We start from the raw sequence: 15,577 nt of genomic DNA, 5'->3' as shown, positions 1-15,577 counted from the left end.
AGTGTTATGTGGCTCGTAAGGCTGCAGCCTACCGAATAGTTTGAAGCTTCATTCATAACGTTGACATTCAAATTATTATTAATACCTTACCGAAGGTAATACCTTGTCTTGGCAACATATCATATACAGTAGGTCACACAATATTAAGCTATTTAATATGCTATTTATGAATTTACTTATTTATTTGGCATATTTCCCAAAGGACATTTTGGCCGTTGATATTTTCATCTGCCTGACAACTACATGTGATAACGGCTAAAAGTCGGCATATTCTGGCTAATATAAACCCTGGCTGTATGATTCTTAGTTTCAGTTTTATTTAGTATTTGTTTGCAGCATTTTAACTCCTGTGTTCACTTGTGCACATCCTTCAGTAAAATGCAGTCAGATGTTTTTGACACTAAGGCCCCATGTTAGTAGTTTTTAACTATCAGATGAGGGAACAATAATAATAAACAAAGTTTCATATTTACTTGTGTATAGTGTTCCTCAGATATTTTGTGCACCCATAATCCAGAGAGGAGTGACCTAAAAGTGAAGGGGGCTGTGTTGGTGGGGACATGTGTTTTTTTCGTCTTAAATGAGGAAATTCTGTTGAAGAAGTCCAGGTGGGGTACCAGATTAATGCTTATCAGACGCCAGAACACTGCATAACTGTTTGTAATACGGACAGGATTACAACTTTGGAGAACTATCACAGTGACAACTATCTAACTAACATCTTTCGATGGACGATAGCGAGGTACTCCGTTGCAAGTTGCAAAATAGTCTAGTAGGAATGTGCGCTTTCATTTATGTGATTGTTCACCGCAGTGTCTGACCAGATGAGGTTGTATTGTGTTGCAAAAAAATGCAGGGTTATCTGGCAATAAAGGTTGAACCTGGCTCAGCTTTTGCCAAACGATCCTGCACCATGCTATGTAGCCAGATTTACCTGATTCAAATAAATGTGAGGGCTGTGTTATTTCATGCAGGGCTTAAGGCCAATTCATAACATACACAATTCGTGACATACACCGATCAGCCATAACATGAAGACCACTGACGGGTTAAGTGAATAACATTGGTTATCTTGTTACAATGGCACCTGGCAGTGGGTAGAATATATTAGGCAGCAAGTGAACATTTTGAACTTTGAACTTTGTGTTGGAAGCAGAAAAAATGGGCAAGCGTAAGGATGTGAGCGACTTTGACAAGGGTCAAATTGTGATGGCTAGCCGACTGGGTCAGAGCATCTCCAAAACTGCAGCTCTTGTGGGATGTTCCCGGTCTGAAGTGGTCAAGACCTACCAAAAGTGGTCCAAGGAAGGAAAACCGGTGAACCGCCGACAGGGTCAGACCCAAGGCTCATTGATGCACGTAGGGAGCGAAGACTGGCCCGTGTTGTCTGATCCAATAGAAGAGCTACTTGTAGCTCAAATTGCTGAAAAAGTTAATGCTGGTTCCGATAGAAAGGTATCAGAACACACAGTGTATCACAGTTTGTTGCGTATGGGGCTGCGTAGCCACAGACCAGTCAGGGTGCCCATGCTGTCCTAATGTTATGGTTGATCGGTGTATATTTTATCATCTGTGTGGACCCCTGTTCCGACGTCTATGTGCAGACCCAAATTTGTGATCGCACCTACTGCCCATACGCTAGAAAAGTAAACTGGAAGCTTGTTTGGTGCACTGTGTGTGTGTATTGTATTCCCCATCCTTCTGTCAGTATAAACACAGCTTAATGGTGTAATTGCAGTACATAATGGAGCTGATGTTTGTGTGAGACACTTTCCTAGACCAGCATAAATTAATAAACACAATATAATCAAAAGGGAACGGCATTATCAATTGGAGAAATTTGAGACTGCCTTTGCTAATGAAATGCCATCTTCCTCTCTGCAGAGTCAGCCCAGGTGGAGAAGCCTACAGCGACCCATGCCACCCAGTCCCACTCATCATCCTCTGGCTCAGGGAGCTTGAACCCCTCATCGGGTCCCCCTGGATCATCTGCCTCCACGGTGCCCGTGTCCCCGGTCCTGCAGTCCCCGGTCCCCCCACTACTCCAGGACCCCACCCTGCTTCGCCAGCTTCTCCCAGCACTTCAGACTGCCCTGCAGCTCAACAACGCTAGCGTGGACATGGCGAAAATCAACGAAGGTAAGAAAAATGCAGGTGATACATTTGTACATTCAGCTACTGTAGCTGCAGTGGCTGTGTTTGATGAGCACTAGTTACAGGACGATGCTTTGAAATTATATGCTGCACTACTCTCAGCTTCTGGTCGGACTTCTCAGTGTCAGAGCAGGCTTTGACATGACAGGATAATTTTGCCTCCAAGGGAAAAGAAAGGGACTGGACGACACTGATTGAGCACAATATTATTGAATCCTAACTTGCAATTGCTGTCTGGACAAAGAATAATTCATGGCCAGGGTACTCTTGAAAGGAACTTATTCCTACAGCCACGTCGAGGGCCAAAGTGTGCAGAGCTGTTCCAAACAGTCATACTGGAAAAGCCGGCTGTCAGAGAGGGGCGACACACAATACTTGTAAATATGGAGATTACCGGTTCGATACCAGCGTGATGAAAAAAATATATAGTTATTATTAATCAGCTGACCATGTATGGTTGTGATATGATTACTATCTTTGTTGTATGGCCTGGCTCATGCAAACCCATACAGAGAATGAATGCAGTAGAACTTTCTTTTATTGTTCAGTTTGTCACAATTCTGTCTTCTCTCAGCTGTCTCTTCAGTGGACAGCCTGTGTGCTAATTTGACCTGCAGGGTGCAATATTCTCACACCCTGCTCAGGTACAATGCCAGCATTTGTACTCTTTTACCCTATTGTCTTCAAATGTGTTATAAGATTGCTGGTGTTGAAATTGGCAACACTACTGCCACCCCTCAAAGCCTTACACATACTGTACATATCACTAATTGTTAGATTTTCCACTAGGAAATATTGCCAAATAGCTGAGATTTTCCTCGCTCTGACTACCGTTACACTCTCCACTAGCACCACACTGTTGTTGTTTGCTATCGTCACGTGACAAACTACCTGCAACCAGTTCTTCTTTGCTGCTCTAAAACAGTAGTTGCCAGTGGCAGCCATGATACATCCAGAGCGACAGCACAGTGAAGGCTAGGGCTGTGTATTGGCAAGAATCTGGCGATACGATATGTATCATGATACAGGGGTTACTGTTCAATATATTGTGATATATTGCGATACTGTAAGCAAGGGCGATATATTGGGATTTTTTTAAAATCAGATTTTAGGAAAACTGACGTAGTATAAAGAACACACCACCATGTGCATAAATCTTCTTTTTTTTTTTTTACTTTTTTATGCAATCAGAACAGTGGGATCTGCATTTGCATTTACCACAGTCCCTGTAACATCCAACATCATAGCACTACTTTGAGAGGGCGCATCTCTTTGCCAATGAAATAAAGTATTGACTGAGGTATTCTTTGCATGTAAACTATTTATTAAAAATCGATACAGCATTTTTGAGAATCGATACAGTATCACAAAACATAATATTGAGATATTCAATATTTTCTTACACCCTGGTGTGCACTGCGCAGCGGGGCCAGGTAGACCCCTGCGGCCCCGCAGCGAAAGCTCCACCAGAGACGCCAGACACACAGCCACCCGACGGTAAAGATCAAAGTAAGCGCGCTACACATATTAACCGTCATCTTATCTTGTAAAATTTTCGGTGTAATCGGTAACACCGGTGTTGTCAAAAGTTTATTAGCCAGTGGGAAAATTTCCACACCGTCGCATCCCTAATTTAAGATGCTGTTTGACCATCTGACAAGCACCTTTTGTTGGAGTATACTATGAATGACTAGCCTAACAGTCAGTGTTGTGCCAACACTGAGTGGAAAACTTGGCTGACATTGTAGGGGGTACCTCTTGCATCCTCACTGTCTGAGTTTGAGTTATATTATCCAACCCAAGGAGCAGTAATGCATCTTCGTACACCTCTGCAGACTGGATGCTTGAGAGAGAATCTGACTCAGCTATGAAACTGCTCTGTGGCTTAATGGTCCCTGTATTGTCGTCAGGGTAGAGTGTTTGACAGCGGACCTAGCTGCATGCTGACCGTTTGTCTAGCAGGTGCCTGTGTATATAGGGTCAGTGCTCTGCTGCTCTTGTTACCGGTATTTGTACGCACATAATCATTAGCAAAGATGACTTCATCATAGCAGCTCTCCGAGGTTAGTTGATGTGGGGTGTGAAATTAACCTAATCAGCCACGCATACACTCAACATCAAATCAACACGACATCTGACTACTAACATCACCTCGTTCTTGGACTAAACTTTTGCTGATTGTCTTCTTGTATTCATTGTTTTGCTTTTCTCGTGTTGTCCTGTTAATATTCTGTCTTTTGCCTTCCAATAAATGTGTATAAATAGCGTTGGGTTAGTCTGTGCAGGAGTCGGTACATAACGAAATGTGTGAATAAAACAAAACCTAAAAATGATAAAAATGCTTATTTTATTCTTCAAGTCCATGGTGTGGAAAATTAATTTTACATAATAATCATAAACATGAGAATGATTATAACTAGAGCTGTCAAAGTTAACGCGAAAACATGTTAACGCAAATTTGCTTTAACGGCATTAATTTCTTTAACATTAACACAACTTGCGTTTTTTAGGTCGTAGCGGGCTCAGTTTTAAAGCTAGAGTGAAGTTACGGGAATCATATGAAACTAGAAAACCTAAGAAATCCATTGGTAACCATGTCATACTAGCTTGTCGCAAAAGAGGGTTAAATAACACTCTAAACTGGCATGGCCATATTCAAAGGGGTACCTTGACCGCTGACCTTTTAAGATATGTGAATGAAAATGGGTTCTATGAGTACCCACGAGTCTCCCCTTTACAGGCATGCCCACTTTATGATAATCACATGTAGTTTGGGGCAAGTCATAGTCAAGTCAGCACACTGACACACTGACAGCTGTTGTTGCCTGTTGGTCTTCAGTTTGCCATGTTATGATTTGAGCATATTTTCTATGCTAAATGCAGTACCTGTGAGGGTTTCTGGACAATATTTGTCATTGTTTTGTGTTGTTAATTGATTTCCAATAATAAATATATGGATACATTTGCATAAAGCAAGGATATTTAAATAAATACTTGACAAATCTCCCTTTTAAGGTACTTTTTGAACAGATAAAAAGTGTGCGATTAACTATGGACAATCATGCGATTAATTGCGATTAAATATTTTAATGGATTGCCAGCCCTAGTTTATAACCTTTCCCTCAGCCCATACTAGCCAAATGTCAGAGTACTGTGTCCTTAGTGGAAACATATGTTCAATTTATTTCACCCTAGCCTTTTAAAGCTAAATGACATAGTTACTGGACATATTTATATTGTACACATTACTGAATTTCACATTGACTGTGCAGCAGGACTTAATATATCAGTGCAGGGGCTAACAGTGTGTCTGTTTGTCTCTCTAGTTCTCACAGCTGCTGTCACACAAGCTTCATTACAGTCGATGCTCCATAAGATCCTCACTGCTGGACCATCAGCGTTCAACATCACTACTATCCTCTCTCAAGCTGCTCAACTCTCAAGCCAAGGTAAATGAAGCCCATGCAGAAGAATGTCTATTCAACCACTGTGTGCACATATAGTCAGTTATGTGTGTTGTATAATGACTACTTTGGCTAGTGGAAAGAGTTTGGAACCTCCTGGGTTTCCTGTGCGTTAAATAGTTATGATGACAGTGATTGTATCGGCAAATAGAAAATCCATTTCCTTGTATTTATGATGAGTTGCGGTCTTTTAAGATTTCACTGATCATCTTTTTACACATCCATATTGGTGTTCTTGCTGGGTATCAAATGTAGTAGATTGAATCGATCTCTTCGATTGTCTTTCTTTGTGTTTGTATGCGTCTAGCAGCTCAGCAATCGAACCAGTCGCCCATGTCGTTAACATCGGACGCCTCATCGCCCAGGTCTTATGTGTCTCCGAGGATCAGCACACCACAGACCAACGCTGGTCCCCATAAACCCCTCCTCAGCACGCAGCCTGTCATCTCACAGTCAAAAGTAAGACACAAAAATTCATTGGGTTCAACAAGCACATAAAGTATCCAGTGAAATGATCTTTCATATTGTTTTCTTGATGCATGTTGTTGAGGAATGAAAGAGACTCTGATGGATGGCTGTACAAAATATACTTATTAAGCGTACTATTTATAACCTTGTATCTTGATCTTGAGAGGATTTGTCTTGATGGAGTGTTTCTAACTCGCTGTGTTCAGGTGAGCACGCAAGCGGGGAAGCAGGCGTCTCATTCCCAGCCCACATCCCAACAGTCCCTCTCCATCGACAAGCAGCACAGTCACCACGATGCCACCACGGCCTCCCCGCGCACCCTCCACCGCCAAGGGTAGGTACAACCACAACTCACCCGAGTTTAAAAAAAAAAGAATAAGTGCCGTGAGAAGTGAATTGAGGGGAGATTGCTAAATATGGGTGTTGATTACTTGCTGGTCCTGAGGTGGCCAACTCTGACATGTTGGGATATGTTTCTTGTTAAGTTTATACCGTTAATGAATGAGTTTATAATGGTAACGCTGAGCTCTTTGACCAGTACACGCAAGATCTTTGCCATCTTTGTTTAATATATTTAAGACATGGCTCAAATACATATCATATAGCCAAATGGAGTGGAAACACATGACAGCCCATTCACATCAGCTCATGAATGGTGTGGAGTTTTTACCACCACACAACAAGTTCATTCCTGACTGTAGATTGCCTTCATTGTGTAATGTTGTGGCACCATCTGCTGTTCATTGATGGAACAATGAGTGGCTGCTTCATTCAATAGTCTCTCATCTTTATTCATCAAAGTCATTCATTTCTTTTGTATAACACTTTTTTCAAAAGGGAGGAAGCTAACTGATCTTTTGTTTCTCTGTGCATACTGTTGGTAGCTGCAGACACACAGCTGTTTACATTGATATTTAATCACAAAAGGCAGAGTCCAGTGTTGATGATAGCAATTGTGATACTCAAGATTGGTCTTGCTTATAGAAAACAAAAGAAAATTCCCGCACATAAAATTCACCTCTGCAATGCCTTTCGATTATTTTATCAAGTAATTTCTCATGATACACTGATTAATACACACATATACAGTGTATATGAGAGGTGAATGAAGAGGAATCTGTGGATCTTTCAGATTATTTTGAGTAGTGCCCCTGGTATGCATGTTCCACATTTTATTTAAGTATGTCATGCAGTGTGGGATTCGCCCTGCCGTGGGCTTGGTCTTAACCCGGTCTCGATACACTCTGGTATTGGTGATGACTTTGTCTTGGTTTAGGTGGTCTTGACTACAACACTGACTGATAGTTTCAAAGTCACTAATTTGCTCACAAGTTTCACCAGTGAAGAAGTGGGAACTGAAGATGAGCGTCCACACTCCAGTTCTTAGCTCAAAGGGTCAAAACAGACTCCTGTCAGTTTATACAGTCAGTCTCTTGGCCACATTTGGGAGGAGGTTGTACAATTTTGTTCTTTCCACTCCTTGATCTTTCCACTCCTTGATCCCAAACTAACACTTCAAACTCGCCTGGTTTGCAGCTACAAGCGTCTGGCTGTTGGACCTATACTTTAGCAATCTCTGAATCCATCGGCTATCGGTCTGAGGAAAGATAAGCCTCTGGGGACAGGGGGGTTATATTCCTGGGGTTCCTGTGTAGCCGGCCGATATCTGGGCCAAGACTTCCTCTTCCGTGCGCTGCTCATTGTTTATAGTCCGATTAGCTATTATTTATCAGTCCGATTATTAACTTGTGACGCGAGACTGGAGTTGGAGTTGAGAGACGACGTGTACGACTTGGTTGTGTAGTAGCCAGTTTACAAGCTAAATTTAAACCAATAAAGAGCTAAATCATCGTCAAACAATAGCCGGTGGGTTCCCGGATTACATTTCGGCGAATGTGTTCCGCCTCTTGCTTTCTACACGGACTGTTTACCTGCATTCAACCAAAGCCTGCTCGAACGTGATCGGACAATACTACTTAGAACCACAAACAGAAACCAGAATGCTTCTGATACCAAAATCTTGTCCTGTCGCCTACAGAATCTACATGTGAATGCAGATTCTGTTTATAGAGATTAATACTGTAGTAGCCTAACACCATGGGCTCTTTATTTCTTGATTTTGTGCCCCCTCATTTCCTCGCTCCTCCGACTTGTGACCCGGAAATTGATCTCAGCGCTCCATCTTGAAGGACGTCCCAATTCCTAAAATGCACCTCGAGGAGCGAGCAGCTTGCCGAAGGAGCTATAAGCGAGGATACACTGGTGCTCCCTTTGCGGAAGGCTATTCTGCACCCATATGTCTCTTCGCCCCACCGACCCACCTAATTGGACCTCCTTCATGTTGCCGGCCTCAGCTCAGCAGTAAATTGCTCACGGCCTGTCAGACACTGGTGTCTCTCTTAGTCTGTTTATAAACAAACATTCTATTATGATAATCACGTTGTCATATTGCTTATTATTAATGCAATAAAAGTTGGATTTAGCAGTGGGACGCCGTCGGCACAGGTTCCTGATGCAGCCTACTTTTTAATGTGCCAGAATGTGCCATAATGACAAAGGCCGGTTCAGCTGGTTTGCATAAAATTGAACCGGTTTAAGCTCGTACAACGGACCGGGCCTGCAAAACTGGAAATGGATCCAACTCTACAGCATAGAACACTCCTTGATTTCTACTATGTAATTCCTTCAACTCAAGCTTTAGTTATTTTTTGCCTTGATCAAATAGATATTTCCCTGCAGGTGCCTATTAACAGAGACCTGTATGAAGTGATCACAGCGTCATTTTTTAATTACTGCTGAGAACAAGTTGATTTATCTTGTTTGTGATCATCAGTATTTACAGAGGGCTCAGTTTCTTCCTAAACATAATGTCTCAATGCTAACATGCTTCCTCAACCTGTGTTGAATGCAGCAGTCAGAGGAGTCCCTCCCCGGGTCCCAACCACGTGTCCTCCAGCAGCAACGCCTCCAACTCTGCCTCCGCTCCCTCCGCCGCTTCAGCATCCCGACCCTCCTGCACTTTCACCCCCGCCCTCGCCGCCCACTTCAACGAGAATCTCATTAAACATGTGCAGGGTTGGCCTGCCGAACACGCAGAGAAGCAGGTCTGTACCACTGACACTTCATCATTTCTTTAAGGGTTGATTCTGGTGTACTCATGGCAACACTTCTTTTTGTGTGTGACAAACTCATTATCAAGGCATCAAGACTACGTGAAGAGGCTCACACCATGGGAAGCATCTGCATGTCTGAGAACTGCACCGAGCTCAAAAACCTCCGGTCCTTGGTCAGAGTCTGTGAAATACAAGCAACATTGCGTGAGCAGAGGTGGGATGACATTTTTAGTCTTAAAGCATGAACATGTTGGCATGTAAAGTATAAAGTAGGGCTGTCAATAGATTAAAGTATTTATTGGGGAAAAAATCGATTCACCTATGTGCCGCGATTTTTATTTTTTAATTTATTTTTTTACAATTTTTAAATAGATTTTTTAATTGCCAGCATCGATATATTTGTTTAATTTGAGTCTATATGGAGGAAGAAGGAAGTTACTGCTTTTATTGTTGTAGTTTGAGTAACGTGACGTCATATCCGTTCCGTATCCGTCACCAAAACAAACCGCAGCTGGCCGCAAGGAGGATGTGCAAAACAGCGGAGGGTCTGCGTGGATACGACCTGCACCCTCCCATTTTAAATCCAAAGTGGTAAACACTACACATCCAGTAAAGTATGGAAACACTTTGAGTTTCACACATTGACAGGAAAAGCAGAGCTAGACATCATGACTAAAGCTGCTTGCTAACTCTGTCATGGACAGGAAACGTTATCGTATTGTGGTAATGTGCAGTCAAGCCAGCTGTCACTCATTTCTGTGGTCAAATCGCTACAACGCTACAACTGTAGAGCACCCATATACTGACATTTATGTTAAATGCATTCAAACGGCCCGATGGAGCTGACCATGGATGTATAAAGAAAACATAGCTGACGGGAGAGCTAGCGACGGACTTGGTGTATACAAGTGACTACGTCCGGTTTTCAAAATAAGGTTTTAACAAAGGGAACTATATTTACAAAATACACATATGGAAATAAGATTGATTGGATTATATTCACCAGAAGTATAAAACATTACATGCCCCTTATAAATTAAAAAGAAAATACAACTAATTTGTGAGGGAAATTATTCTTTGATTTTTGGGTTACTGGAAAAAAAAAATGGATAAATAATGTCTGACAATGACTGATATATTTCACTTCAGGACATCTCAGACTACATAGATGCTGAGAATCACATTTGTTAACTGTATTAATTTAGATTTTTTTCAAATTAAAAGTCCCAAGAAGTGTATGATTCAACTTTTTCCCATGGTCTAGTTTAAAAAAGTGAACAAAAATCACAATAAATCGTAATATCGAATCGCAATACTTTAAAAACGCAATACATATTGAATTGGCAAGTGGGCATGTCTGTAAAGAGGAGACTTGTGGGTACTCATAAAACCCATTTTCATTCACATATCTTGAGGTCAGAGGTCAAGGGACCCCTTTGAAATTGGCCATAACACTTTTTCCTCGCCAAAATTTTGCGCAAGTTTGGAGCGTTATTTAGCCTCCTTCGCGACAAGCTAATATAACATGGTTGGTACCGATGGATTCCTTAGGTTTTTCTAGTTTCATATGATACCAGAATCTTCACTCTTAAAACTGAGCCCGCTACAACCAAAAAATTGCAAGTTGTGTTAACGCCTTAAAGAAATTAGTGTCGTTAAAACAAATTTGCGTTTATTTTGACAGCCCTATTTTTTTAGTCTAGAAGCGTGCTGCTGCATTTAAGTATGAACATGAAATACTGATTGTCCTCTTTGTCTGTCCCAACAGGATACTGTTTCTGAGACAGCAAATCAAAGAACTTGAAAAGTTGAAGAATCAGAATTCCTTCATGGTCTGAGAACTTCTGGTTTGCGAGTTGAAGCGAGAGTTTGGAGGTGGGGTGGAGAAAAGGGGGAAGACCCATTGCACATAGTTGGAAGCTGGAGGGGAGAGCAGTTGTTCAGTTCCTCTTGAGCCCAGTCTTAAACACAAACACACAGGAGCTGCAGTCGGGTCGGCTTTGGACCGTTTGGGGCCGGGAGAACCAAGAGGGGAAAACACGGACGAGCTGTCGGAGGGGGAGGGGCGGGGGCGCTTTACAAGACTCGGTTTTGTAAAAATAACCCACGGCGGAGGAGGGGGAAAAAAATGTAGATTTCTTGTAGATGTTATTATCTATGTTGTAAATATGTTTTGTAGATTGAAGCCATGGAAAGCCATGCCTATCAAAGCTTTTGACATCCAAAACTAATCAACGCCTAGGCGGCTACGTTCATTAGCTAGCCTTTTCCTTCATGTTAACTCGTCTGCAGACTTAAAAGCTTCATTTTTGTCAAATCATAGATCACCGAACCATTGAGCATGTGCGACCTGCACGTAAAACGGAGGAGGATGTTTTGAAAGCCATTTATATACACAAAAGCAGAACACACTGGTGTCAAACGTAGTTCCTTTTCCTTAGATATCCATTAATCCGTCTAGATTCTCTTCCTGTGCCCTCTCTCTGGGTGAACTGTACTCGGGCGTAAACATCCACTTCCTGCAGGTCTATCATGGCTGCTCACAACGGTTCAGCGATCTACTCGCAGCTTCTGGTGGCCCTGCATGTCCCAGTCTGAAAAAAACAGTGCCTGGTGGTGTGGTGGAGTGAGTGATTTAAAAAAATTAAATAAAATGACTTGAGAGATGCGATGGCGTGCTGCTTTGGACCATTCCCACTCCCCTCCCCCTTGGCCTCAGCCCTGCCCTGCCACACCCTCTCCTCGAGGCATCAACACTTCACACCCTCTTTTTTCTTTATGTTCCAACAGTTTTTCGGTTTCCTCTTTTATTTCTGACATTTTCAAGCTGAGGTGGGTACCACTGGTTCATTCCTTTGTACAGTCGCTAACACACAGTGGAGTTTTAAAGAAGAGGACACAGAATAAAAAATTAAAAAAAAGGTTTTATTTATAAGAGTTGTAGTGACGAGCATTTTCATCTGTTCAGGAGTGGTACTCCGGCGACAGCGGGTTTAGAGGCGGATGTACGCGGATCACCTCTTGTGTCAGAGCAGGGCAACAAGAGGTCACAAGGTCAAATGTGAAATGTATGTATTGTAATAAAGATGTTCAACTAAAAAGCAAGCACTGGTTATTTTCTTGGAGTATTAAAAAGGTTTGGTTCATACGCTAGTGCCTTGTTGAAAGTCTTAAAGTCTCATTTTACCTGCAACACTTTAATTTCATCCTGTTTGACCAACACAAACAGATCTTCAACATGCACAGGCTTGTTTTTCTTCGAGCACGTCCCATCCCTCCCTCCCTCCCTCTCTGACTTGTTTGTTCCCCACTGTTGAAGAGCCGGGTCCTGAGCTGCAAAAAGGCCTGTTGTTTTTCCCCACCGTACTATCTATTGAGTCTATAACTGAACTGCACCACACATTCAGTAAAGGTGACCACAGCATTGCTTTGTATATTGTTTCCTGAAGTATATTGACAACTGAAATAAAATATGCCTCTCCAGGGCCATGTTGTTCTTGGGTTTTTCATGGTCCCTTTACCTTCACTTTCTTGTGTTCAGAAAGATGTGTTATGGGTGCTTTTAAGCCGTTTTTTATGGGAGGAAAAGCCTAACGTCTGTCAACAAATCTGAGCAGAAATTAGTCTTTTTTTTTTTTTTTATTATAGTTGACCAAAATAAGTACTTGTCAATGCATTATTGATCAATTGCAAAGTAAGCAAAAATAATACAGATCGAACCTGTATTTTGGGGTGAAAAGATCAAATCAATGGCTTCCTCTTCTATTAACAGTTTAACCTGTGAGCTCTACTGCCCCCTGCTGGTGGTCTCATCTCATACTGCAGACTGTGAACTCTGACCTCTACCCCCTTTTCCATTCTGCCCTCTTTTTTTTAGAGAGGTGGGGGACAAGGGACGTTCAGGGACAGATTAATAGTCAACAGTAGATGTCATATAGAAGTGGTAATTTAGAATAGTAATTTGAGATGCAGCTCAGTACTTTGTGTTAAGTTGTTCTAGTCATAAATAAGAAATACAAATAATTAATAAATTATCAATTAAAATCATTTGAGAAAGTGTATGAGTGTAGAACATTATGATAGAAGTTTGTGATGGTTATTCATTATGGTTATAAGCAATTTTGTAACCCTTGATACCATTTGTTACACAGATGTGGTGCTACATTTAACCATTTTTTTTTACCATTTGAGAATTGATCAAAATGATCAATAATCCCTCCAAAATACCACATTAAGACTCCAAGACCTTGAGGAACACCAGAGAAAAAGCTGTGATTTGGTATCAAAAACTTTTGACATTTGGAGATTTCTGCAATAATTACATTTTTTTTCGGCAATTGAATGAAAGCCATCCATCCTCTGAATGCTCTAGGTCTCTAGTTTGTGGTTGTAAAGTTTCATGAGGCTGTGATTATCCAAGAGGTCACCACAGGTCATTTTATACAGGGAGGTCAAGTTTTAAAAAACATGTTCTCTGAAATGGCACATCATCACACATGAATACAGTTGAGCTCATTGGATCCATAACAGGGCTGCACCCTCCCACTCCGTTTGTAGTCATACTCACAGCTCAATGAAGCACCCTTCCTTAAGGTGGAGGGTATCAATACAGCAGTCACTTCGGGACGAACTTCCCTCTCTCCGGCGAGGAAATAAATGTCAGAATCAGAAATACTTTAAATAAGAAATATATATAACAGTGCAAATAATAATGCTGAAAAATAAGATCTATGAAAATAATATAAATGCATGCATTTATAAAAAAGCAAGAATTGTGTAAAATAATAATATTAGTTTAAATGTTCCGTATAAATACATGCAGTGTTAATGTTGGAGTAAACCAGATTATTGCTCAGCTAAATTATTGCATTGTTAAGTCAGTATTGCACAGTTGGAGATATAATAAATGATGGGGCTATAGCTCCTGATAGAGGTAAATATATGTTGTGTGTGTGTATATACACATACAGTATACTGTATATATATAAACAGTATACTGTATACAGTATATACTGTATGTATACACAACAATTTTTCAATCTAATTAACATGTCTAGCGTTTTCTAGACTGGACATGGGTATATTTGATTCTAAATACTATTTACTTTATGTTGTTGATGTCTGTATGACAATAAAGTAGAATAAATTAAATGTCAGTTTGAGCAGATTACAAGTAAATGTTTGTACCGGTAGTCGCACAGAACTGACATTGGAGCGTGTTCCATGATGAACACAACACAAACAGCACGTCGTCAGTAAGGGCTGCTGGTTAAGTCGGCATCGATGAAGGTTCGCTGTTGGAGGGTTTTATAACCAACTTCCACTCCCTGTGAATTGGTTTGGAATGGCACTTAATATGGCGGACCCTCCATGCAAACCCGCAAACAGAGTGGAAGTGGGTAGGGAGAGGGTGATGGGGGTGGTTTGGAATTGGGCCTATGTGTCAGCTCTGTGATAGTCTGTCGACCTGTCCAGGGTGTATCCCGGCTATGCGGAGTTGTGCAGTAAGTTGTGTGCTAATTTGTGTTTTAGAACGTAACCGCCATGAAACAATCAGAATATAACGTTTTATTTCTGCGATCCACTGCTTTGCTCTCACTAACGCCGCTCCCTCTCTTCAATCACTCTATAGCTCGCTCAACCATCGCTGCTCTCTCTCCCCCTCCGCTTGTTGAGCTGTGTTGAATTCAAACAGCAGCCGACAACGGTTACATATTACACCTTTGATAAACAAAATCTCAAGTAAATTGAAGGAGGAAATAATAATGTGACAAGTGGGCAGGTCGGGGTATGGCCAGAATTCAAAGAAAGGAAAAAAAAAAAATTCACATACAACAAACAACTCACTCAGGTAGTGTGTGGTTACTATGGCAAATGCGTGCAAAGCAAAGCCGTCTATGAGGGATTGTTTTCCCCCAAAAGAGAGTGTGGCTATGCAAGCCTATTCTGGATGATGTATTGCCGGTCTGATGTATGTGTCTGTGAGGCATCGCCAAAGCCTCTCGGCAGGCGTCTGTGAGCAGTTCTAACATGACGCTCGAGCGCCGATTTGCTTCTGATCTGGGGCTTTTGTTGGGGAGCTCCAAAAAATGTTGGGGAGTGTAAAATCAGGGCTAAAATCGTGTAGTGTGAACTAAGCATTAGACAAGAGGTAATTGGCCAAGCTCCCCCCGATCACACCAACCACAATTTCCGCAGACAGAATTCAACACTGTACTCTAAGACAGGTTGGTGTGCCTAGATATTTGTAGAGTCATTTCTGATGAGCTGATCTCAGAGCTGTGGCTGTGTGTCTGTTCGAGGTGAGGGGTAGTTTGGGAGTGACAGCGAGCCAGCCAACTCACTCCTCTTTTAAAGTGGAAGGGACAAGACCTCATC

At 41.7% G+C, this 15,577-nt stretch overlaps 1 protein-coding gene across 3 annotated transcripts in view; it reads left to right on the top strand.

Moving 5' to 3' along the window:
* Positions 1–12,685, top strand: part of waca (WW domain containing adaptor with coiled-coil a) — a 30,715-nt gene extending 18,030 nt beyond the window's left edge. For 2 of the 3 annotated variants that reach the window (XM_037757463.1, XM_037757461.1), the window contains exons 7-13: positions 1,885–2,139; positions 5,481–5,603; positions 5,926–6,077; positions 6,293–6,420; positions 8,998–9,190; positions 9,286–9,413; positions 10,968–12,685. In XM_037757463.1, coding sequence (XP_037613391.1) covers positions 1,885–2,139; positions 5,481–5,603; positions 5,926–6,077; positions 6,293–6,420; positions 8,998–9,190; positions 9,286–9,413; positions 10,968–11,037 — 1,049 coding nt within the window. In that variant the 3' untranslated portion in view covers positions 11,038–12,685. The remainder of the gene's footprint in view (positions 1–1,884; positions 2,140–5,480; positions 5,604–5,925; positions 6,078–6,292; positions 6,421–8,997; positions 9,191–9,285; positions 9,414–10,967) is intronic. The other variant, XM_037757462.1, reaches the window with a different exon arrangement.
* The last annotated feature ends 2,892 nt before the right edge of the window (positions 12,686–15,577 follow it).

Source organism: Sebastes umbrosus, chromosome 21 (assembly GCF_015220745.1).
Source record: "Sebastes umbrosus isolate fSebUmb1 chromosome 21, fSebUmb1.pri, whole genome shotgun sequence".
Lineage (NCBI taxonomy): Eukaryota > Metazoa > Chordata > Actinopteri > Perciformes > Sebastidae > Sebastes > Sebastes umbrosus.
Note: the sequence above shows the minus strand (reverse complement) of the source record. Positions and strands in the feature narration are given on the sequence as shown.